This window comes from Mauremys reevesii, linkage group 13 (genome assembly GCF_016161935.1).
Source record: "Mauremys reevesii isolate NIE-2019 linkage group 13, ASM1616193v1, whole genome shotgun sequence".
In the NCBI taxonomy this organism is placed as follows: Eukaryota; Metazoa; Chordata; order Testudines; family Geoemydidae; genus Mauremys; species Mauremys reevesii.
In genome coordinates, this window is record NC_052635.1 from 36,410,842 (window position 1) to 36,435,626 (window position 24,785).

At 40.7% G+C, this 24,785-nt stretch overlaps 1 protein-coding gene across 14 annotated transcripts in view; it reads left to right on the forward strand.

Annotated features, from left to right (window-relative positions):
* Positions 1-24,785, forward strand: part of DOK5 (docking protein 5) — a 136,906-nt gene that overhangs the window by 55,540 nt on the left and 56,581 nt on the right. Inside the window, exon 1 of one of the 14 annotated variants that reach the window (XM_039498425.1) lies at positions 11,467-11,533. The exons of 11 other annotated variants lie outside the window; for them this stretch is intronic. Coding sequence is in view for 1 of the 3 variants with exons in the window: in XM_039498419.1 (XP_039354353.1) it covers positions 20,995-21,000 (6 nt within the window). In the remaining 2 variants the exon portion in view is untranslated. Of the gene's footprint in view, positions 1-11,466; positions 11,534-20,991; positions 21,001-24,785 lie in introns of those variants that run through there. 2 more of the 14 variants (XM_039498427.1, XM_039498419.1) reach the window with 2 other exon arrangements.

The window sequence follows — 24,785 nt, forward strand, 5'->3', positions numbered from 1 at the left end:
GGGCACCTAAGGAAGGGATCCTCAGAAGCCAACAACCTGAGTCGGGAGCCTCCGCAGGTAGCTAGAAGGGAAACAGACAAGGAGTATACTGAAGAGAGAGAGGCTTATGCACAAGACTGGGACCTTTCTTTGCTCAGGATCCTCTCCTGGAGTCAGGTGCCTATGCCAGGTCAGATAGCTCATGCTTCAGCAGCCAAAACTGAGACCTTTCTCTCTCTGGTTTAGAGAGAGAACCTCACCCCCTGCCAATATCCTGATGGTTAGGACACTGATTCAGAGCACTCATGGAGGCAGGTCATGCAGGAGGTCTGTGGTGGAAGCAGGGACTTGGACCCAGGTCTTGAGACATCTGGGCTAGTGTCTTGACCACAGGACAATCCTCCCTCCTAGATGAGGATACAGTACATCAAATTATCACTTTCCATATATTGTGGGATGCAGCGGGCAACCCCTCTAACCTTATCATAGTGAAAATGGTAAATACAAGCTGCTCAGCACTCGCAACTGGGCCCAGATTTTCACTTCCATATCATTTAGGTGTCTACACAAGAGCTGAGCTCTTTGAAAATCTGGCCCATGAGTAACTTGGCACACTTTGTGGGAAGTCGCATTAAGTTCAGTGTGGCTACTCATGTGCCCAACTATCGATAGGATTGTGGCCTTAGTTTGCTTTATTTTAGAGAGAGACAGAATCTAGATGAATAAAAGGGCCTCTTCTCTTCTTTCCATCTATTTATGGTTATGATATAGGTCTTGCAGTTCACTCAAGCATGCCTTGTTGACAGCAGTGATTAAGCTAATTAGGAAGTGGGTGGTTACACACCAATATTATCCAGTCCCACTTTATTTTGGTGATTTCTAGCTTGGTGTGTTGGACTACAGGTGTATTTTCCTGATGTATTCTGGAGTTAGATACATTTAGATTGGAGAAGTAAAATACATCAGTAGATGTGTAGTGTCACATATTCTTGCTTTCGCCTTCACAATAATAAGTTACAAGTGCTATTTTTATGAATACGGGGTTGAGTTGTCTGGTGCTACTGTGTTCGAATCCTGACTCGGACGCTGAGTCTGTAGTCTTGAGCAAGTTACTTCAGCTTTCCATCATGGTGAGTCTTGCTGGCTAAAGTAAGACTCTCATCCAGTTCGCCTTAGCAGAGGCTGGTGCTGGTTGTATTGAGCCCTGTGCAGGTTGAGGGACAGGGAGGAGTGGGAGGTGAGCAAATACTGGTGAAATTCCTCAGAAATAAAGCTGGCTGAAAATTTTCTGAAATATTTGTGCAGCAAAAGAGGGTTTAGCTGAAAACATCAGTATTTTTCATGGAGAAACTTCTATTTTGTGTGTGTGTGTGTTTTGTTTTCTAACTTGATTTATTTTGAAACAAAACTTCAAGGGGGAAAACTGTCGTTTAAATTGTGTTAATTCCACTTTCTGATTGTTTTCTAATTGGGGGAAGGTGGGGGAATAGTAAGTGTGTGTGGTGGTGGGGCGGGGAGACAATTTTAAAACCACAAATAAAACTTTCAATACAGTATTTTTCTCACTAAAACTTTAATGGGGAAAACATCCTTGTTTTGTGAACCGCTGTCTGAGGGCTCATTCCAAAGTGGGAAGGATTCCATCACTCTGTGGTGAGATAGAAGATAGAGAAAGGGTCTAATGTTTTTCTCCAAGAAACCTGGCATGTGTTTAATCAGTGAATCGGCTCTTCAGGCCATATTCTGTGCCTACTTTCTCCAGTGTAAATCTGGGCTAATTCCATCCTGAGGAAAAATGGGAGCAGACTGTACAACTTCTCTTAAATTCTGACATTTCTACAAGAGTGGGGTGAAGCTGATGCTTGTGTGTGTGGTTCTTAAAGCTTGTTCAAGTAATTGTGTTTGAAAGCAAACCATTTATTCATAAAGCGAATCAGAGGACAAAATTCTGGAAAGCCAGTGTATAACTTGAAATCTAATTTGGGTCATTTATGGTTTTTTACATTATCTAAAACCTGACAATTTACATTTATGTAATAAAGAATAGTTCCCATAGCAACATTTTTATCACATGCTTCCTCTGCAGAGCATAATATATTCCTAAGAAAACACAACATTCTCATCTCCCAGAGTCTTTCCATTCTTACGAAAAAAAAGTCCTCTAAACGATGACATACCTCCATCTCACATTCCAGTAAAACTGAAATACACAAGGGGTTGCAGCTGGATTGTACTGCTGGTAATGTTTTAATATGCAATATTTTAAGATTCATTTTATTCCACTGATCACCTGCTCTGTGTTAATGGACAGCAGTTGTTCCTTTGTATTGTGGTAGTACTTACAAGCCCCAGTAATGGACCAGGACTCCGGTTCCTGTTTACAGTCTGTTGTGTGATTCTCTGTGATTAATATACAACTCATCAAAAGCATTTGAGTTGATTTAAAGCAATGTTTGCAAGCAACAATCCTACATTTGTGTCACAGTATAAAATGTATGGATCTTTTTAATCCAAAATAAAATATTGTGGGTGTGACAGGTTCCCCCTGGGGTGCCACCTGAAACTGGGGTACCGCTGAGTCCCGTGACCCACCAGCCTGGGCTCCCTTTCACACTGTACTACTGTGATAAGCTGCAAAGCCCTCCAGCCTGCACTTTCACCAGCATTCATACAGGTAGGGACACCACCGGCTGCAGTTACATGCAGGCTCTCTAACCACCAGCGTCCCAGCCTAGGACCCCAGAGCAGTACCGTCCTGCCCTGGTCAAATCTGGCCAGTGTATGGATTTAATACCCGGGCCGCCTCTCCCCCCAATGTGAAGAGAACAATGCACACTTGTGATAACCAGGCAGAGATTTTCCCCAAGCACTCCAGTCAAAGCTCGCTGGTTTAGATTAAAACAAAAATAAGTTTATTAACTCCAAATGATAGGTCTTAAGTGATTATAAGGGATAGCAAACAGATCAAAGCAGATTACTTAGCAAATACACCTCTACCTTGATATAATGTGACCCGATATAACACGAATTCGGATATAACGTGGTAAAGCAGTGCTCTGTGAGGGTGGGGCTGCGTACTCTGGCATATCAAAGCAAGTTCGATATAACGCGGTAAGATTTTTTGGCTCCTGAGGTCAGCTTTATATCGAGGTAGAGTTGAAAAACAAAAACACAACCTAAGCTTAATATACTAGATAGACTGGATATGAATTAGCAGATTCTCACCCTGGGAAATGATACAAGCAGGCTGCAGATTCTTAAGGCACAAGCTGCATTAGCTTTACAGCTTGGGTTTCTCAGGTCTTCATTCACAGGCTAGAAATCCCTTTAGCCTGGGTCCAGCACTTCCCCCAGTTCAGTCTTTGTTCCTCAGGTGTTTCCACAAGTCTTCATGTGTGGGGAGTGAAGAACCACAGATGATGTCACTCCCTGCCTTATATAGCTTTTGCATATGGCGGGAACTCTTTGTTCCCAAGCTTGGTTCCCAGACTAGTCTGTGGAAAAATACTGATCTCCCAAAATGGAGTCCAGCATCATGTGGCCTGTTCACATGTCCTTGTAGAGACTCTCAGGCTGTCTGTAGTGTTCTCAGGAAGGCTCACCAGGTGGGAGATAATCTTCTCCTAGGGCCTATTGTTCTTTTGAATGGCCCATTTCTCTGAATAGGCCCTTTCCCACCCACTATCTAGTGGGCGTTACCCAAGTGTAACTACATTTGAAGTACAGATACAAAAATGATACATGCATACAAATAGCATAATCATACTCAGCAAACCATAACTTTTCCAATGACAGCTCACATGACTTATCTTGCATAAACTACATCATAATTATGCTATAATCATATCATAATAATATCACTATGAAGAATATGGGGTGCAGTGTCACAGTGGGATGCTGTCTCATTAAATAAGGCCTTGTGATCCTTTACTTCTTGAAATGTAGATAGTCATCCTACTGCCTGGAGATGTACATTCAAATTACCATATCAGATTGGACCAGCAGTCCATAAAGTTTGGCATGTAATATAAATAATTGATCATGACAAAAGCAGATCTTTGTGAAATAAGATTCCTCTTATACTTGGAAGACATGAGAAATACAGGAGCTGCCAGTCAGGTTACACTGAAACTGATCAGGTATCAGAGGGGTAGCCGTGTTAGTCTGGATCTGTAAAAGCAATAAAGAATCCTGTGGCACCTTATAGACTAACAGACGTTCGAAACTGAAACTGATCTTGCCCTCTCATTTATCCTTCTGAAAAAAAAGATTTCTGTCTTGCCACTGAATAAGCCAAACCAGAAAAAATTTAATGAGAACTTTTCAGGTTTTTTTGACTGGCTGTAGAGCTGACCAATGGCTCAACTTTTTTTGAAATATTAAAAGTAATCTTTTAAATATGAATAATGGCTGGGACCTTATTGCCATTGACTTTTTTAACATGTAAGGTGCTCAGGTATAGCAGTGATGGACTGCAGTGTAATTCTCTAAGATCGGACTGTAATAGACAGCAAAGGCCAAGTCCTTATGTCAAGCTCTACTCAGTGTGTGTGTGTGTGGGGGGAGAAGTGACTGTAAGCCACTTTTCTGCTCCCCTAATGCAGGTGTGGGCTGGGGTCCAGAGCACTTGATGTTAAGGTGGCAGGAGCACTTCTCTAAGGATTGCTGGATCACTGGATGAGCTTTGTTTCTGGGGGGCAGGGAGCGGGTGGTGTAGAGCTAGCTAAGTCAGTTTTATGTCCTTCCAGGATTTTCACTGTACTAGGGAATTTCCATTTGCCTTATTAGGGCATCTGTGCTGCTTGAGAAGCTAGCCCAAAGACTCCTTTGTTCAAGATCCACATTAGCATCATGAAATATCAGAATTGATATACATTTGGTTGTTGGGTTGAGTGTTTGCTTGGCCGTTGCCATTGGTTTCCCTTTGCCTTTAATCACTGGACAAGACTATATCCACTAATGAAGATACGCTATATTCATTCTACTCTTAACAGCTGCTTTGTGACCCTGAGAGACTACATGTGTTGGCTGCTAGTGGGTGGATGTGTAACTTGTAAATTCAGATTGTGTGCTTCCCTGAATGTTGTCACAGAATCCGGTCAGTTTAAAAATCTCACAACTCTAGACTCGCTTGATTTACAGTATCATAATGAAGGAAAACTCGCCCAGCTTGAAGACTAGTTGTCACTAGAGATGAAGTAAAAATTAAAAAGTATTAATCTTCTTTAAATATCATGGGAAATACTGTAGAGCACTTTCATATGCAAGATAATGCCCATATGTTAGATGAGGATGTATTAGAGATTAAATTTGATTCTGAGAAAAAGCCTAGTTATTTAAATCAGCTTTGACTGTCTCTCATATCTTGAGGCCAAACGTATATTAATTCAATTCTATAGCAGTATATACACAGACAATTGTGTCTGAATCACTTGCCACTCTAAATTCTTTGGTCATCTTTGCCATTCGGCCTAATGCATTTGCTTTGTAATGTTTCTTTAATGTCTACAAGAGAAGAGATTTTTGCTGGAAAATATATACAGTTCAGTAATCAGCTGTGTGGTATGGTTGCAAGCCAAAGAACATCCTGCAATTGAAAATAATGTGTAGCATGTTTAAAACCAATGGATAACTATAAAGAAAACTACTACTGTAATATATGTAATATCTGATTTTTATAAAATTATTTTTTGCATTGTATCGAACGGGTATATGGAGATTACAGGGCAAATCATCAAGTACCATAAACTGTCATAACTCCATTAAATCCAATGGAGCTATGATACCTTACAGCAGCCAAGGATCTACACCTACAAACCTGTGTACTGGTGCACTTCCTCTTATGATATGCCAAGACACGGCACATAAGAAAACCAGCTGCTTATTCCCTTAATGTGGGGTTTGTCGAGCAATAGGAACACAATCTGCTTCTTGTAAATACTGGTGCCAAGACATAGCTACCTTGATCACACCTTCTTCCTGACTGCTCATCGGAAGTTTGTTCGGAGTCGTGTGAAATCTACCACCTCTGCACTTGCTAGGCCATTCACTGAGATGTTCTCACAGTTACCATGAACCTGTCTGTCAGTATTTGTAATGATTAAATCCAGAATCACCATATTCTGTTTCCATCTCACAGATGTAGTCCCATCTGCTGATGGGACGCCTTTGCTGTGTGAAGAAACATCCACCTTCCATATAGTTAGAAGTTGAATCCTTCTTTGGGAGTCTGGCTGAGAGCCTCTGAAGTATTTAGGTGTCTAACCTCCATAGGTCTCCTCCCATGTCACTGCCTTCCTGCACAAAAGCATTGAGCTAGCCAGTTCAGAGGTGGGATTGCCCTACAAACTACAGTTATAAGCAATCAGCTGGCTTCATCTGTGACTCACTAACTGATGTCTAGAGACTAGTTCATAGAGATGAGTACTGATAACTGTTCTTGCAGAAGGAACAGCCCCAATGTTTAGTCCACTTCTAAAATATCAGTTGTATAGTTTGTGCTTCAGAGCCAAAAATTAACTTCCCAAATAGGTTACAGTTTAGGGAAACTTCAAAATGAATTACATACAGTTCTAATTACAAGGCTGGCCTTGTGTAGACACTTTGAACACAGCCCTCAGGCATCTAAATGTACAAGTGGCTAGGCCTTCAAAGGAAGTCAGCATTCTGTAGCTCCCATTCTTGTCCATAGGAGCTGCTGGGTGTTGAATGCTCTTGGAAAATCTGGCCACTTCATTTGGGTGCCTAAGGGGAAGCTGAACTTTTGAAAAATCCTGGCTCTAGTGTGGGTGCCCAACACTTTCAAAAGCTTGACTTATTAATGAAGAGGCTAGATCTTCAAAAGACTCAATGCCCAGCAACTCTCATTGATTACAAAGGGGACTGGGTAGATGGTAAACACTTGGGTGCCTTGGTGGGAGCTGTTGGGTACTTGGCTCTGTAGAAAATGTAGGCCATCTTGTTTTATTTTTTGCCAGGGAGGGAGGTGGGCAAAAAATTCCTATTGTTTCAGCTCCATCAGTGATAACACTAGAGTAAAAAAGGCTCCTCTGGTGCAATTATCTTAATCATCATGTCCCCTAATCTGGATCAGAACTAGCCAAAACAAACATTGGGCGAAATCCTGGCTCCCAGTGTCCTGGGAAATCCTGGCTCCCAATGCTGTCCCAGTGTTAAAAATGCTGGCGGTTGCAATAGCTTTTGTCTACACAACATCTCCCTCTACTGCAGTCACTGGTGGAGATGCAACAACGGGAATTTTTTTGCTCCTAGTGCAGACAAGTTCACTGAGGACTAAATTGGATCCATGCATGGCTGTACTTTCCCTTTGTCAAAAAAAGTGGACCATATTCCTCTCCCAGAAACCTGCAGCCACCCTTTTCATTGTTGTGACTACCGCCTAGGTTTAAAGAATTGTGGATCTGCACTCAAATTCTGTTCTGGGAATTTGGTTTTCGAGTGAGATGAGGGTGGGGAGAGGGGAAGCTGATTTTCTAACTGTCTATCACTTACTTATAGCTAATTTCTAGGAAGCATTTCTATAATAAGTAGAGTAATATGAAATGCTCTGAATGCCAGATGTTTCCGGATTGATTAAAGATTCAAAAGGAACAGGAGTTCCCCAGGCTTCTGGACTGTTTAACTAGATTGATGTGTTACCCACAGGATTACAGATTCTTCTTTTATCAGACTTGCATGGTACTGAGAGGCTAATGTCATCTTAAAAAGCAACACAAAAATGTCACCTAAAAACTGACAGATGTGTGTTTTTAGCATGTGCTAATTGACCATGTTGAACCTGGAATTTACCAACAAATCTCAGCCACGCGGGCTAAATGCTAGATTTAAAAAATGTGGGCTGTACAACAATTTCATTTTACTATGAGCCACTTAGAAAATAAATTGTCACTGTTGTTGCTATTGCACTAGAGCTAGTCAGGAAACATTTTTGTTCCAATTTAAAAAAATTGATGGATCTCAACATTTTATATAAAAAGTTTTGGGGTTTTCATGAAAAATCCAAAAATGTGAAAGGGGTGGGTGGGCGGAGACAGACATTTTTAAGCTGAAATTTTTCAGTTATCAAACTGAAATTTGCGGGTTTTCGTTTTTTGACGCCTTTAAAATTTCTCAAATAGAGAGTTCCTTTTTAATTGGGTGGGGGGAAACATTATTCTTTTGGGGATTTTCTTTTTTCAAATGAAATTTTTTGACCAGTTCTGTGTGGTGCACTTTGTGTCCTTGGCATCTTACAAAAAATAGGCCCAAATCCTGCAAGTTTTATGCGAGTGGACTCCTGTGTAATGGGGAACAAAATGCAAGTTTGGGGTCATAGTGTAAGAAAATTCATGCCCTCACACTCATACCCAGGGGCGGCTCTAGGCACCAGCAAAACAAGCTGGTGCCTAGGGCGGCAAAATCTAGGGGGCGTTCCCTGCGGCCGGGGGGGGGGGCGGCAGGCTGGTCCGGCGGACGTGCCGCAGTCATGCCTGCGGGAGGTCCAGCGGAGCCCCGGGACGACCGGACCTGCCGCAGGCATGACTCAAGCTCAAGCGGAGCCGCCAGACTGCGAACCATCCGCAGCCGCGGGGGTCCAGCCGAGCCACGCGGGACCAGCGGTCCCTCTGCAGTCATGCCCGCGGGAGGTCCGCTGCTCCCGTGGCTCCGGGGCGCCTCCCGCGCATGACTGCTTGGGGCGGCCAAAACGCTAGAGCCGCCCCTGCTCATACCAGATAGTTATGACTTAAACTTTAAGATGTGAAGACTGAATCAAAGGAGATGAGTGCTGGAAAAGCTAAGAACCTCAACCTGCAATATGTTAAATTGTAGAATGATCATATTTTTAGCAAATTATAAAATGTAAGTGTTGGAACAAATCTACAGCTATCAGGGATTTTGCGCCACTTAGTACGTCCCAGTGACAGCAGGGATAGAACTCAGAACTTTGTGCTCTAAAATCAGAGGCATCCAACCATTTAACCTTCTTCCATATTCATGGAGTAATGTTGTACCCTTTGAGTGTATATATGTTCTGATAACTCATGAACTAGCGGCCATCCAACTATGCTGTTTTAGGAAATTGTCACCTAGGCACATGTGCACAATTCAGCCCAAAAAGAAATAGCGTGAAAAATATTTTTTTCTGTATCAAAAAAGTATGTGGGGGTACAAAGTGCAATATATTTGGGGTACATATCTTGTATTTTTAGTAGTTCTGTGTACGTTTGCTTCTAGTCAGAGTATCTTGTGTTGCAATAGTGATAACTATGTATCCTTCACTAAGCAAGCTGTTTGTTTGTTTGACATAAATGTAGTTTGTACATGCTAATAGATAATGCGTTTCTGGGGTAATGTTGTACTCCGTGAGCATACACGTTGTGATAACTCATGAACTAGTGGCCATCCACCTATGCTGTTTTAGGACGTTGTTTGTGCTTACTGATGATGGTGCATTGCAGTGCAAGTGGTGGCTTCATACAGTCACCTTAAGGTAGAAGATACTCCAAGGAGGTGTGGAAACTGCCTCTAGGCACACCCAGAATGAGAGTCCTGCTAGTTCTTTCAATTTGCTAGTTAAATTAATTTTTTTGCTCAGAACATTTTTTTTTTAATATTTGACGTTTCTGAATGCATTTGGGGTACAAACTTCCCTCATGAGACAGTTAATGTAATTTTTTTCTAGACAATGAATGAAGATTAAACTGAAGGAAATCTTTTGTGGCTAGAGGTATAAATCCTATGGCACAGCTGAGCAGGGTTGATTCCATTTAGTAACGGGTGGTGGGTAGGCATGCACACTATTGCTCTAGGACATTGTTAGGGTGACTTATTTAGAGGTTAAGAGGACAGTAATTATGTGACTGCCACCATTTTGGCTAAAACGGGAATTGAACAGGGGGCCTTCAGAACTAAAACCATGCATTGCCACAGATTGAGAGGAAGGTAGCCTTGCCATGTGAGAGCTGTAACAGTCTCATATCATCTGTGGACTGGAGACAGAGCAGGACAACACCCTGACCGCTGGGTTACAGTTGCAAACTGATGATTAAATTACATTTTATGACCTAAATTAGTAGGATGGTATTTTGTTTGCAGCCTCAAGCACTAGGCCTGTGAGTTGTTCAGGGTTTTTTTTTTGCAGGAGATCAGGGGAACTTGTTTCTCTTCACATGGTTTTCACCGCATGCTATTTCAATTTGCAATTTTAAATTATTACCCCAAACTAAATTAATGATTTCAAGAGGAAGCTATGTGAAACTTAAATTATGAGTCTAGATGGATGTGACCATGTCCACTCAAAATTTGACCTGGGTACATTTGAGGTTTGCATAGTTCAGGAGTTTTCAGAGTGTAATAAAACCTTAATCAGGTGAGTTGCACCTAGTTCCCAGTTCTGTTAAAATTTCATAGCTCCTCCAGGTCACTACTTTTGAGCCTCCTAATGTCATGCATGGTTATGCTGTTAATTTGTAAGGTGTTGGTTACCATTAGTAGCATCTGAAATGCTGATTATAAAGAAAGATAAAAGATTTTGGTGATAACATCATAAGCAAAGGATGCTAAAAAAAGCTCCATGTTTGCCTGCTAAAATCTAGCAGATCTAAACATACCTTCTTTATGAATGTCTAAAGATGGAGGATTGTGTAGAAGGCTTTTATGCTATGGTGCATGTTAAAAGCCAACAATGAAGCAGGAATTTGTAGCTTTATTTTATTTATTTTTTAAAGAATAGGAATTACTCATTTTTCTAGGTATTTTTCAGCATGTGTTTCAGACTGAGTTGAGTCCCCCATATTTCTCTGGGTTTTCATTGTTTTGATGTAAAATTGGCAGTAATTCCAAATGTGAGCTCATCCCCCACCCCCCTCAATAAACTAAAAAGACTCTCAAATGAAGCGGGAGAGTGTGTGTTAGCAGTGTTTGGGGGAGAGGCTTTCTGATTTTAAAAATCCCCAAACAAGAACACCTGATTATGATGCTTTGAATCCCTGAGATTAAAAGTAACTCACGGTGCCGTGTGCAGCAGTGAATATATAATCAGTGATTGTGCATGATGTTTAATAAGGACAATATTGATGGAGAATAATGGAATGGATGAAAATCCTTCATCTTCTTGCACTTCATCTTTGTACAAATGAGATAGTAAACAGTAGAAAATGGCCACAGAGAACCAGGCTCTGTTGTGAGCAAAGTTGATCCTTCCCTGTCATGGAAAGCCACCAGCCAGTGTAACTAACCATTATATAGTCTAAGGTCAGGTCCTCAGCTGATGGAAGTTGGCATAGCTCCACTGAAGTCAATGGAACTATATACTATAGACCTGCAAGCTATATACGTCTTTCAGTGCCAGTGAAACATCTTGGGGAAATAACAGATGGAGGGAGTACGATAACGAAGGCTGACATCTTGATTTTGTTTCTATAGTTTTAGATCCATTATGAGAGTTGATGGACTAATTTTGTAATTTTTTTTGCCTCAGTTCATCATGTGCTGTCAGAAATATCACTGAAATACCAGGCTGTCAGTGAATCCAACTTTATTTCCTATACTGAAGGTAACATAATTTGTTTTTAATTAAAAATATTGATGAGTAGAATGACTGAGGCATTTCTCTCCTAGTAACCTCACTACCGCAGATGAAATTGCTCCTTTACCTAGCATGTTATGTTCATCTGGGGAACAATACAATCTTCATTGTCAGCAAAGGAAAAATTAGTTTTAGTGCTCTCACTTATTTAGGTAAAGCATCTGCAAGATGCAAAGGATAAAGTGAGCTGCAAATTGATTGTACTGAAATAATTAATGCCTGTATTTTATGTGCTGCTGAACTGCACTTACAGTACAATAGGAACCAAAGGCACTTCTTGCCACACTGTGTTCACATGGCAAAGTACATGGTATTATTTTCCTCTCTGTTTAGCCAAATAATGCAATTTGTTGCGTGATGTGAAGATCCTTAATGAAGTAAGTGTTGTGCGTATATGTCATAGTCTATGGGCCTGATTCTAATCTCATATCCCTGTAAATCAGAAGTAACTCCACACAAGTCAACTGGTTTTAGGCTGGTGTAACTCCATCTAAATGAAATTGGAGTCAGGCCCGAAGCATCTAGTCCTGAAATACCTAAACTCCCTGGAACTACCTGAACTCCCCCCTTTATGTCCTGGGAGGACCAACTCATTCTCCTAAATAGAGATGCATGTAGTTTACACTCTCTGGATATTTAAGATAAGACCTAAAAACTGAACCTTTGTGTAATAGTTCCCAAATTAGCTGCACCTCGGACCCCCTCGTGGTCTCTATGAGGGCACCCCACTTAAGTCTCAAACACTCAGCTTTTTCATGGTGGAATCCCACATTCTTCTCCCTCCTAGCAAGGGTCCTAAGCAGTGGACTCCAGCAATTCACTGACATCACTTCAGCAGGTCAAAATTCAGATTAGCACCTGCAGTTTAGCGGGTTGGGTGCAATGTTAGGTTACCAGTGACCAGGAAGCTTTCATAAAGTAGAGTGAAGTTATCCAAAACAAAAGCATTACAGGAGGAAAAAAACACATCTTAAAAGCAATAAACAGCTTATACACACTGGTAGACTCTGGGAGACATAGGATATGTTTACATTGCAATTAAATACCCACCACTGGCCTGTGTCAGCTGACTCAGGTTTTCAGGGCTCGGGCTGTGGGGCTATGAAGTTGCTTTGTTGGTGTTCTGGGACCCTCTCAGGGGAAAGAGTCCCAGAGCCCGGGCTTCAGCCCGAGCCTGAACATCTACACTGCAATTTTACAGCCCCACAGCCTGAGCCACGTAAGCCCAAAATGCCAATGGATTCCACTGGCTCATTGATTTCCACGGGAGTTTTTATATATGCATGGGATGCAGGATCAAGATCACTTTAATCACACATGGGCTCTACTGTGTGTCTTGGTTCCACTTGAACAGCTCTTTGATTACTTTGGTAATTTAGAGCCCAGATGGGCCTATAACTCTGATGTCATTCCATCAAAGCACTAGTAAAAGGAAATACATTTTGATAGTTGTGGGCTCTGCTTGGCAACAGAGCTGTGCCACAATCCATTAGTACGTCCAGTACCTCATGCCAAATGATCTCAATTACCATTCTGATTTTATTTGCTGTGAGGCAGAGCTAAAGTGCTTGTTAGTATGATTTAATGGACTATAATTCTGTCACTTTTAAAAAAGCAAAATGTTGTTGTTTAGGGTCAGCTTGCTGTGACTCACTTGATGGTGTTATGTGCTATTTCATGAAAATAAATATCTTCCCTTGATTTGAGTCAGTCATAAATACAAGTGTGGGGGGAACCATGACTCACTGCACAGCAGCGATAAGTCTCAATTGGAAAAGAATAGAAAAGTGAAAGGAAGTAGTTGGCAGGGTGTTTGCTTTGGGAGGTCTGCTCCTGCCCCCATTGAAGTTAATGGCAAACCATCCAGTGATTTCAGTGGAAACAGGATTGGACTTTAAAAGTGGACCATTATAGTCATCATGTGCTAATAATACTTAGCTCTCCTATAGCATTTGTCATCTATGGATCTTGAAGCAACTTTCAGTGAGCATAAATATTGTTAGAATTTATCAGACTGGAAGGTGGAGACAGGTGAAATGACTTGTCCAAGGTCATGTACCAGGTGATTGGCAGAGATGAGAAAAGAGCATTAAGGTTTTGACTTTCACTCCAATGTCCTGTCCATGGCACCTCATTGTCTAAGGAAATACACTGTAATAAGGAAAATATTAGTACTAACGTTAATTAAAGGTCTGAAATCAACCTAGATCCTTTTTTCCATGAAATCAACATCCTTGAATGCTGATAGTGTTAGAGGTTAGTCAATGCCTATAGGCTTATATACACACACCATTTGAGTGGGTACTATGCACATGGTATTACTAAAGTATGTATGTGTTGGGTCACCATGCTAAATTGTACTATGCTTATTCTTGATCACTTTTGCTGAGGCATGATACCCCTGTGACATGTATTGCTCAGCACTTGGCCTAGGAAAATACAGAAACTGTCAAAAGCTAGATGGACAAGGTACAATGTGGAAATAAAGTAAGATGTATGGATGCTTTGTATTAGAGAGTATCTTTGTGCTCCTTAATGTTTGGAATTTAATATTCTGAATGAGAGCAGGGGAACGTTCCAGGAGACCTCAAACTCAAAGCTGGCGCTAGCTAGCTAGCTAGCTAGTTAATCTCAGTGATGTGAACAGTGCTGTGTAAATTGTAAACAGCAGTACTGTAAAAGATCCCTAGTTTAAGGGGTCATTTGGGAAGCACATCTTCTGTGTGAGGTGAACTGAACACACTGCAAGCGTTCGCTTCCTGGGAAGGACTGGTGACGTATCAACTCTTTCTTTCCTGTACGTATTGCTTTGGCTGAGCTTGGTTATTTGTTCTCTTGAACATTCTTGATATCGAACTGCAAGTATAGTCAATTATTTGGTTGTACCTTTTTAGTTAGTGTGACCACCCGTCCTGAACTGGGTGGTACAGTCCTGAAATGCAGAGTTCACGTCCCAGTCCCAAGCTGAATGACTCTGGGACAGCGTTTGTCCCATATTCCCTGTGGTGCCATTCTGTGCCTGCCCAAGGCTCAGGGGGCAGTGCCAGCTTCTTCCTGGTGGGGAGGGTGGGGGTTAAGATGGGCTCTGAGACTCTGGGGTTGGGGGGGCAGGGACACAGGCCAGGAACTGCTCTCAGGCACCCGGCACCTGGCCCAGGGCAGGTGGAGGCTCTGGGCTCCCCGCAGTGGCCCAAGCTTCCTGCCTGGCCAGGGGGCAGGGCCTTGGGGGTGGGGGGAAGAGAAGGGGTAGGGTTAGGGTCACAGGCCCCTGCATGTGTCCCGCTTTTGCCTTTTGAAAAAGTGGTCACTCTGCTTTTAGTCAATGTAGCAGTCCAAATCCAGGTCTGAGGGAATTTTGCAAATGGCTCTGAGCCATGTTGGCTAAAACAAAACCTCTGATCCAAACACACCTGAACCTTAGGGTGTTGAACTTGAGAGCCAAATGTTGCGGCTTGAATTTATATTTGCCTTTATAAGCAGCTGGGTTTCGGAGATTGAAATAAAGCTGTTATCCCATTGCTTTAAGAAAAGCTTTTTGCATGCCCTATGATTGTCATGCGTCCTGTTGATCACTCATAATTATTAGGTGCCAATATATTTGTGGCCTGCATCCCATGTGTTAATTAGTGCGCTCCATGAATTATTAACAATGGCATGGACACAGATCTTCTTTTCCCCTCTAGCTTCTCCCTAATCAAACAAGCTGTCAGATATTTGCAGTCCTAGATGGTCACAACTTTATTCACAATTAACTAGTCCATTCAAACGCAAATTGCACGCCAATCTACTTGTGAGTTGGTCCTTGATTTTTTTGTACCTTGCCAGCAGGCAGCCTATATTAATGGCCTGATTCAGTAAAACAACATATCTGGCTTGTGTTCTGGTGGAAACTACGGCCAAGCTAAGGTAGCTGTACTGAGTCTGTTTCCTGTAGTTTCTGTGGCGTTACACAGTAGCCTGGAGTTTTCTTTGACTCAGACCATATAGTGTGACTGTTCACCCCATTTGATGCCTAGGACTGTCTTCGGATGCTGGCACAGTGTAGATTAGCAGGGAGGCGTTCCAGCGTGAGTTCCCTTAATAACTAACAAGATGGAGCTTCTGTTTGCTGGAAATGGTCCCTAGTTCTAGAATACGCTTTCCTCTGTGACCCACCAAAGGCTGGATTTGTAGCCTTTTCTGGGTATGCTGAATAGTTGGCCATCTTTCCCCAGGGAGGTTGCAGGTTCGTAGGTGAAAGAGCTGGAGATAGATGATTTAGGTAGGTGTCTGTTACAAAGTAGTTGGGTGCAGTGGCTGTTAGGTTTTGAGGGAAGAGTCTCTATTAAAGGGGGAAATTGTAACTGGAAGCTTGATTTAAGCGTTGTTCAGAATCTCTAGATTTTTCTGTGTTAAATTCTGGAGAAATAGGAATAGTAGAATAAAGCCTTGGATAATGACTGCTCCCCGCCATGCCAATCCAAAAACATTGCTCCTCTTTTTAATCTGCATCCTGGACAGTAGATTTATTTATTTACTTTCAGGAGCTCCTATGGCACTCGTCATAGAGTCTGAACATCTCACTGGCCCTACTGAATTCAATGCCCTATATGTCCTTCAGCCTGGATAATAAGAGATCAAGCTGATTATAACCAAATGAAGGTGCCCTCCACTGACTGTTTGGAAGCATTCATTGAGGTGTCTTTACAATAAAATATCTTCCAACTGTTTTGTGCATCAACAGCAATTCCAAGGAGATATTTTGCTTTTAAACTAGCTTATTAACATTTTGAAGTGATGTGCTGCAAGGGGCTCTTGGGAGCTCCCAGGTGCCCTTTTAAAATTTGTCTCCAAACTGAAGGGAAGGTTGGAATTGTTTTCCTGCCTTTGAATGAGTTCACTACATTTTTGGATCCTGCCATGCCAGTCCTGCCAGAGATGATTTATTCTTGAGTCTTAAAAAATGTTTCTGATGAGCAACTTTTTTAAGCCTTTTGGAATGCATGAGACTACACCAAATGTCATGTACACCTTCATCTTCCTACAAAATTTTACTCATGCTTCCCTTTCCTCCACACAAACACTTCCTCCAAGCATCTCCAAGAATCTGGCAAATGTTAGTAAGAGCACTGGACAGGAACTCAGAAGCTTTGGGTTCTATCCCCAGCTCTGCTATGGGGTTGCCGAGTGACCTGGGGCAAGTCACTTCACCTTTCTGTGCCTTAGTTTTCCCCTCTATCAAATGGGAATAATGATGCTTGCCTCCTTTTGTGAGAGCTTTGAGATCCACAGCATAAGATCTAGATATTTAAAAAAAAAATCTGCAAAACTCCTATGAGGTAGGTTAACCTTTTCTTACATATGCATAAAGTGAACCCCAGACAGTCCAGGGCAACACAGTGAGTGAACAGCAGAACAATGACTAGAATGTATTGGTTTGATATTGGGACATAGTCAAGACACATGTCAAACTTTGCTGCCAGAATTTCTGGTGACGTGTCTACTTTCTGTGGGTTAACACTTGGCTATTGAAACTCACTCCTTAGATTTCAAGCTTAGCTGATGCTGGACAAGTAAATTGGGATGTGGAGTTAGTTGGAAACTTTTATCAAAATATTTTTACTCAAACAACTTTTTTGGAGGGGAGGGGGGTGTTTCAATTTTGACCGTGTAGATTTTGCTGAAATTTCAAAATGGAAAAAAAAATTAAGAAAAAAATCATTTTGGAAAACGTAAAAAAGGTTGTTTTCAAATTTTATGGGTTCTCATTTTTATTTTTATTTTTGCATGGTTTCACAATATGGCCATAATGTGGGGAAATCTGGTCTAGAAAAAAATTATAAGGTATGTGCACGATTGATTGAAAAACTATACTCCAAGTAGTTTTCAGTGGTTTGCTGTCAAACTGAGAGAGTGTTATCTAGTGGGGTCCTGCAGGAGTCTGTCCTGGGTCCAATACTAGTCAATTTTAAGACTTGGATAATGGAGTGAAGCATATGTTTATAAAATTTGGGGATGGTATCAAGCTGGAAGGGGTTGTAAGCACTTTAGAGGACAGGATTAGAATTCAAAACAATGTTGAGAAATCAGAGAATTGATTTGAGATCAACAAGATGAAATTCAGTGACGACAAGTATGAAATACTACACTTAGGAAGCAAAAATCTGAAAAGCATCTGGGAGTTATAGTGAATCACAAACTGAATGAGTAACAGTGTGATGCAGTTGCAAAAATGGTTAATATAATTCTGGGGTGTATTTAACAGAAGTGTTGTATGTAAGGCATGGGAGGTTACTGTCCTGCTCTTGCAGGTACTAGTGAGGCCTCAGCTGGAAGATCTGTGTCCAGTTTTGGGCACCACACATTAGAAAAGATGGAGAGTGCTCAGAGAAGAGCAATAAAAATGATTAAAAGCTTAAAGAACCTGACCTACGAGGTTTCAAAAACTGAGCATGATTCTGAGACTGAAGGGGGACCTGATAAGTCTTCAAATATGCTAAAGGCTGTTATGAAGAATACATGGATCAATTGCTCTCTATGTCCACTGAAGGTAGGACAAGATGTAATGGGCTTAATCTGCAGTAAGGGAGATTTAGGTTAGATATTAGGAAAACCTTTCTAACACCAAGTAGAGTTAAGCACTGGAATAGACTCCTAAGGGAAGTTGTGGAATCCCCATCATTGGAGGGTTTTGAAGAACAGGTTGGACAAACACCTATCAGGGATGGTCCAGGTTTGCTTGGTCTTGCCTCTTTGCAGGGGGGCTGGATTTAATGACCTCTCAAGGTCCCTTCTAGCCCTATATTTCTATGATATGCTCTACTACTACTGGCATGTCATTCCGACATAACAGCTGAAATGTTCTGTTTTTAAAATCAGTAATGGCAGCTGCTAGTACTAATTGCAACATCTGAAGGAGCAGGTTCTCTTAATGATTTTTTTAAAAAGAATACAAAAATTTAATATTTGAACCATATGGAATTGACATGTCATAACAGGCACTATTAATGACATGTCATGAAGTGATGTAAAATAATAAAAAATATAAAACCATCAAATAAAATTAAAAACAAAATTTTGAAATTCTGAAACTGAAATTTCAGAATTTTCATTTCAGTAGAAGTTCAGAAAATTGTTTTTGTTCCAAATTGGAATGTCAGTTTCCTGAGAATGGAAATGTGGAGTTTTGATCAGATTCTTTTGATGAAGCGTGCTAAATAGAATTGATCAAAAATGTTCCCCAGCCCCCCCTTAAAAAACACATGCATCATTTTTGGTTTTAGTGGAAAAATTTAAAAATGGGATCCTCTTGATATGATTTTTTTCTTTAAATCAAGTCACTTAAAATTTTTATTTCATTTTGGTGAGACAAATCCCAGTCTTCTTTGTACTGCTTCCCCCTACTTTCCACTGTGAAAAAAGAGAAAGTAAAGGGGGGAAAAAAATCTCATTTTTAATTTTTCCACCTTCTCCAGTGGGGGTAGGTTAGGGAGGGAAGAGATTTTTTTTTTAAAGCAAAAATTAAAATTATCCATACTTCAATACAAAAATGCTGAAAATTTCCCCGCAAAAGTTGAAATTTAAAAAAAGTTTTGAAATTTCTTTGAAAAGCGACATATGACAATATTTTTTTTCAGGAAAAATATATTCAACACCCTATTTCTTATTGAAAAAAATTTCACTAGCTCTGGTACTAAACATGCACAAAGAATTATCACTGTCTCGCTGTATTCCAATATCAAATGCTATAAGTTACGCTATTTTGAACTACTAGGTAATAGTTTCTTTTGTTGTACACCTGTTACACTGATAGTGATGTTTCACTTTGAGATCTTGGGTTAAAAGGCTTTCCCCATGTTTGTTATGTGTTTATAATGTGATCAAAAAAGACATTACAGACATATCTAGTGGTACAGTGCTAAACACTTCCATTTATTGTCTGTTGGAGAGACACACCTCTGGTTTATTGATCTGAATTCCTACTGACATGTCTGTGGGAAGACAGAGGCTTTAGATTCCCTCTGGAAACTGTGCAGTACAGAACAATTTTCATTTATGCCAGATGAGATCTACAGAGAATTATATATATATATAATGTGAGATTGTTCGTTCTTTCTTTATTAGCAAACAGCAGATTAGACTAATTTATCCTAACCGTTTTGGTCTGAAGACACATATGAAGTGAGCTTCTCTTGAGATTAATTTCAATTTGTATGCATTTGTTTACCCAGGGAAGGAGAAGAAATGTACATAGTCTTCTGTAAAACAACGTTGATTTATATGGTCATTACAGCCTGATCACTGTGAATAATATAATATATCATTTATGCTCATAACACAGTAACATTAAATAGGTATTACAGGAAAATAAAGTCCTCTGTACTGCCAAGTGCAGTTACATTTTATGAATAAAGTACAGTGTCAACACTCTGTTTGCCAAATCAGTGAACCAATCTGCATTTGCACGCGTTGTTTGTTAGGTCTATAACAGTCTATTTCTGATTATACAATAACAATATCTTTTTTTTCCCCCCTTCAGTGGGAGGGTGATAATAGTGTCATGCTAAACAACCCAAATTGCAGCTGAAATTAGTTTGCAAAATAATTGTATTTTACATTTGTATAGTGTTTTCATCCTAAAGGACCACATAGTACTTCACATAGCACTGTATGCATATCTTTTAAATAACAAATGTTATGGCTGCTGTGCCCGACAATGAAAGAATAAATTTCTCCAATATCTGTCTGCCTGTAATTATCTATTCATGCAGAAGTGCAGTGATAAACAATACTCATTCAGATCAGTTTGTAATGTAAAAAAGAGAGTGATTGTGTTCAGTTAAAAGGAGACCATCCTACATTCTTAATCTAGGGGACATTTTCTCTAAAATAGCTGAGTCTTATATTACCAATGTATCAATCTTCATCTTTGACATTATCAGCATTCCGTGGTGATAGCTCCACCAGTTTTCCTATCACCATTTGTAACACATTAGAAGATGCTCCCAATGCTTTAAGGGAAGAGGTATCTCTTGACTGCACCGCTGTGTGAATGAGCACTAAAAGACAAAAGTAGAAGTCAAGGCACCAGCATTTATTGGAATTCTATCCACTGTATATTCAAAGGAAAAAAACATTGCTTTTGAGCAGAATAAAATTGCAAGTCCTGCTAGTTTAAAAAAAATGCAAGTTAGCCCCTGCCATAAATAATTTGAGCAACCTGTCTAACTAGATGTGTTATTCTTTTGTGGTTTGGGATTTTATTGTGAAAAATATTAATGACGGGAAAATACATGGAGACAGCTCGTCAGATAGTGTAGGTGAGGATCTAGCCCATGGAGTTACACAGATTTACACCAACTAGGGATATTGCCTGTTGTATTTTGGAAATAGCACAAAGGAATTTTCCATTGCCATATTGACTGTCTTGTTCAGGAACTGAAAACATAATGCAGGTAGGTCCTTTTCGAAGATAAAATATTTAAACGTAAATTAATTTGTATTGCATACTGCCTAGGAATCCTGGTCATGGACCAGGACTCCATTGTACTAGGTGCTGTACAAACGCAGAACCTCCAACTGCTTACAGTCTAAGCAAAGAAGACCCAAAGAGTTGCAGTATGTTTAAGTCATATCAGTTTCATAGAACATGCATAGGGAAAATTGAGGATGTATTGGCTCAATCTATTTTTGAGAAATGTGGGCCAGATTTTTCAGCTGGTGTAAATCAGAGCCAATGGAACTACATTAATTTGTACCAACTGAGAATCCAGTGCTTTGTGTTCAAAGTAAGGTGCAGTGTATTAATGAAAAGCCAAAACTTCTCAGCCCTCATTGTAGGTAGATCAGGCCTCAAATCAGTTAAGTGATTGGACATTGGTATTCATGTTGATCATGGGAAAAGTCCATCTAACGGATGCCAAAAATGCTAGCTATTTGCATCTTTGTTTAAACTGATCAGATTCAGTTCTTTCTCCAAAACAGACATGTTTATGTTTATATTCAGTGTTCAGTACGGATATTATTGTAATGCTGGGTATGATGTATTCTGCAGTTATTTGCAGCTGCAGATCATAGTGTCTCGGGCTGAATTCTCAAAAATGTGCTTTAACAGATACCCAGGACTCATAAGTCAAATATACATAAGTGTGCACTCTTGAAGATTTATCTCTAGATGACTGTATCCAAAATGTTACTGCACTCACAAAGCAAGTAGACAGCTCTCCTGGTCCGTCAGAAGCCAACTTGTGTCTGTGTACAACCTCACGTGGACAAACAGAAGTCAGGGGGCTGCATATTTCAACTTAATTTTAAATTCCAGGAGGTTGCACACGTGCAAAGCAAATAGATGTTTGCTTTTGAAAGTTTAGCACTTAGACTGAGTCCAGTAGGAATCTTTTGCCAACTGAATTCAATGGCAGAAGTCCGAATATACTAACACTTGCCATGTTAGAACTCTGACTGACGCCATTTTGGAAATGTCCGTAAATATGCTGTTTATGAAAGAACTACTTAATCTCAATCTGGGTCACTTTATTGAATTCCAGTTCACAAATTAGATTGGCCAATGGATTTTCCAACCTACCATGTCTCTCTATCTGTGTTTTGATTGACTCTGTAGTTGGCAACTGGATCTTCCAGGGTGTGTGTGTGTGTTTGTGTAATTTTTTTAAGCAGTTACAAAATGTTTAGGTTCTGCACTTCTAATAATATAATCTATTTACAGTGCTTTTTATCGGTAGCTCTCAAAGCACGTTACAAAAGAGGTAAGTATAATTATCCTCATTTTACATATGGGGAAACTGAGGCACAGAGAAGGCAGCGAATGTCCAAGTTCACCCAGTATGCCTATGGTGGAGCCAGGAATTGTGTGCAAGTTTAAACTGTAGAGGTTGTATAAAAAGGCTTCAGTACTCCCAGTGCTACTACAGTTGACTGAAAGTGCTGACTCATTTAATGTCCAAGGAGCAATTCCACAGTAGGTTCTTTGTAGCCATCTGTTCATGTGGCGTCCCTATCTGACTTTGAATCCAAGAACAAATTCCTCACTATATTGTTTGATGGAATATGCTCAAGCAAACTACCTTGGAACTCAGTAAAATTAGCATTTTACATTTTCCTTTGTATTCTATGCGAGTTTCACAGATGGCTTTGCAAATGGTTTTGGATGCAAGGAGTTTTCGTGTGAGCTGAGTATGTTGGTGTTCATAGGATCAGATCAGGTTCCCTGCACACAGCCTGAGAGTAGGGATATATCAGAGACTGGGGATACTGTAGTTATGAAGCATTAATGGAATTGCTCCCCAACTGTGACTGCAGCCCATGGGACTCAGTAACATTTGTGGTATCTATCTGTGCATGGTGGGGGCACATTTCTTAGGGCTTGTATACACAGGGACCATCACAAAAATTAATCTGGATTAATATTTAAAGTGGATTAGTTAAACTACATTGAATCCCTGTGTGGACACCTTATAGACTAACAGACGTTTTGCAGCATGAGCTTTTGTGGGTAAATACCCGCTTCTTCGGATGCATTCGAAGAAGTGGGTATTCACCCACGAAAGCTCATGCTGCAAAACGTCTGTTAGTCTATAAGGTGCCACAGGATTCTTTGCTGTTTTACTTGTGTGATCCCAAAGTTCAATGTGACAACAGTGTGTGTTGGGGTCGGGGGTAAAGACTATATCAGTCTGTTTTGTTAGGAGATCATGTATCCTATTTATGATATATTGATTGTCATTGTATTTGAGCACTAACACAAGCTATATAAGGAGACAAATACATTGTCTCCTCCATCCTCCCCCACATAGGCTATGGGAGTGTGCTTGGAAAACGTGTCCCCTCTTTTCCTATCTTTGGGAAGAGGAACTAGGCTGTCCTGGCACTGTTATTGGGGGATAACTGATGAGTCTTACGTACACATGTGTTGGTTTTTTAGGGTGCAGCCCAGAGCAGTGACTGGTTGTGTCACCACTTGTCCTGTAATCCTGAGTGTCTTAAAATGCCCTGCTGCTGTAGCTCCCTGTCTGGATGCTCCCAGCCAGCATACAAGCATGCAGTAAGTGTCTCTATGATAAGCAGGCCCAGTTTTGCAACTCTGAGTCCAGCAGCCTGCTTGTTACGCCACAGCCATACTCTGGTCTCCACCAGCCTTGGTTAATACAAGCCAAGTGACCCCAACACACCCACAATCCTGAATTTCCCCCCCAAACCATCTGCCCTGAAATGTCCACCAGCCTTCTGTTGGAACACTTAGGGAAGTAATGAGGTCTGTTGCTTCTTTCAAGAGGCAGATACAGCAGTTGTGTTAACTGGTGTTAATCACTTCAGTTCAAACACAGTAATGGGTTGCTTTAGATTCAAAGTAAAACAAGTTTAATAACAAAGAGAGAGGATTTTAAGTGAGTTCAAGTGTAAGGGACAAAGTCGGAGATGGTTACAAGCAAATCAAAGTTTTAAAAATGCTTTCCAGTGGCTAAGATTTAACAAAACTACATTCTTGGTTCAAGGTAAGATTCTCACCTCACTTTATTCTAGCAAGATGGCGGACCACCTCCTTGGTCGGGATCTCTTTTAAAGTCCAAAGTGCTCAGTTCATTTGTCATCTTCAGTGAGAGAGAGAGAGGGGCAAAGAACCCCACTATAAAGTCCAGTGAACTTTTGAAATGTATCCTTCTCAAAATCCAGTGCCCCTGCTCTGAGGAAAATTGCCAACGAGTCTGATGGAGAAGGTTCCATGCTGGTTTCTTCCCCACTGGTGCTTTTTACAATGCAAATTGATTTGTCCCTGCAGTTTCCGATATGCCAATGAATGGCCACTTTACTGATTGCCAGTTGTCTGTGATTACACCTGAATGAAGGCATCGGCCTTGGCTTGGTCTGGAAAAAAAAATAGTTTATCCATTCCCCAGACTCGTCTGGTTCAAACACATTTTAGTTCCATATTTCCTTTGCATTTGAACAGTCCTTTGGGTGTTTACTGTACATACACCCCACAAGAATATTAATGATCAGCATGTTGGCTTTCCAATGGTACCTTACATGACATCTATTAGATGCAGATTGTGACATTAATAAATTGAGGTACACTGAGCTGGTCAGGGCAACTGAAACTCGCTTCCTGATATCAGGGAGCCCCTGCTTTCTGGCATTGCTTTTTAGGGTCACAACATGTCAGTTCCATTTTGGTTGGTGGCTCTCTAGATTAATGAATTAGTGCCAGTGGGAACCAACATAC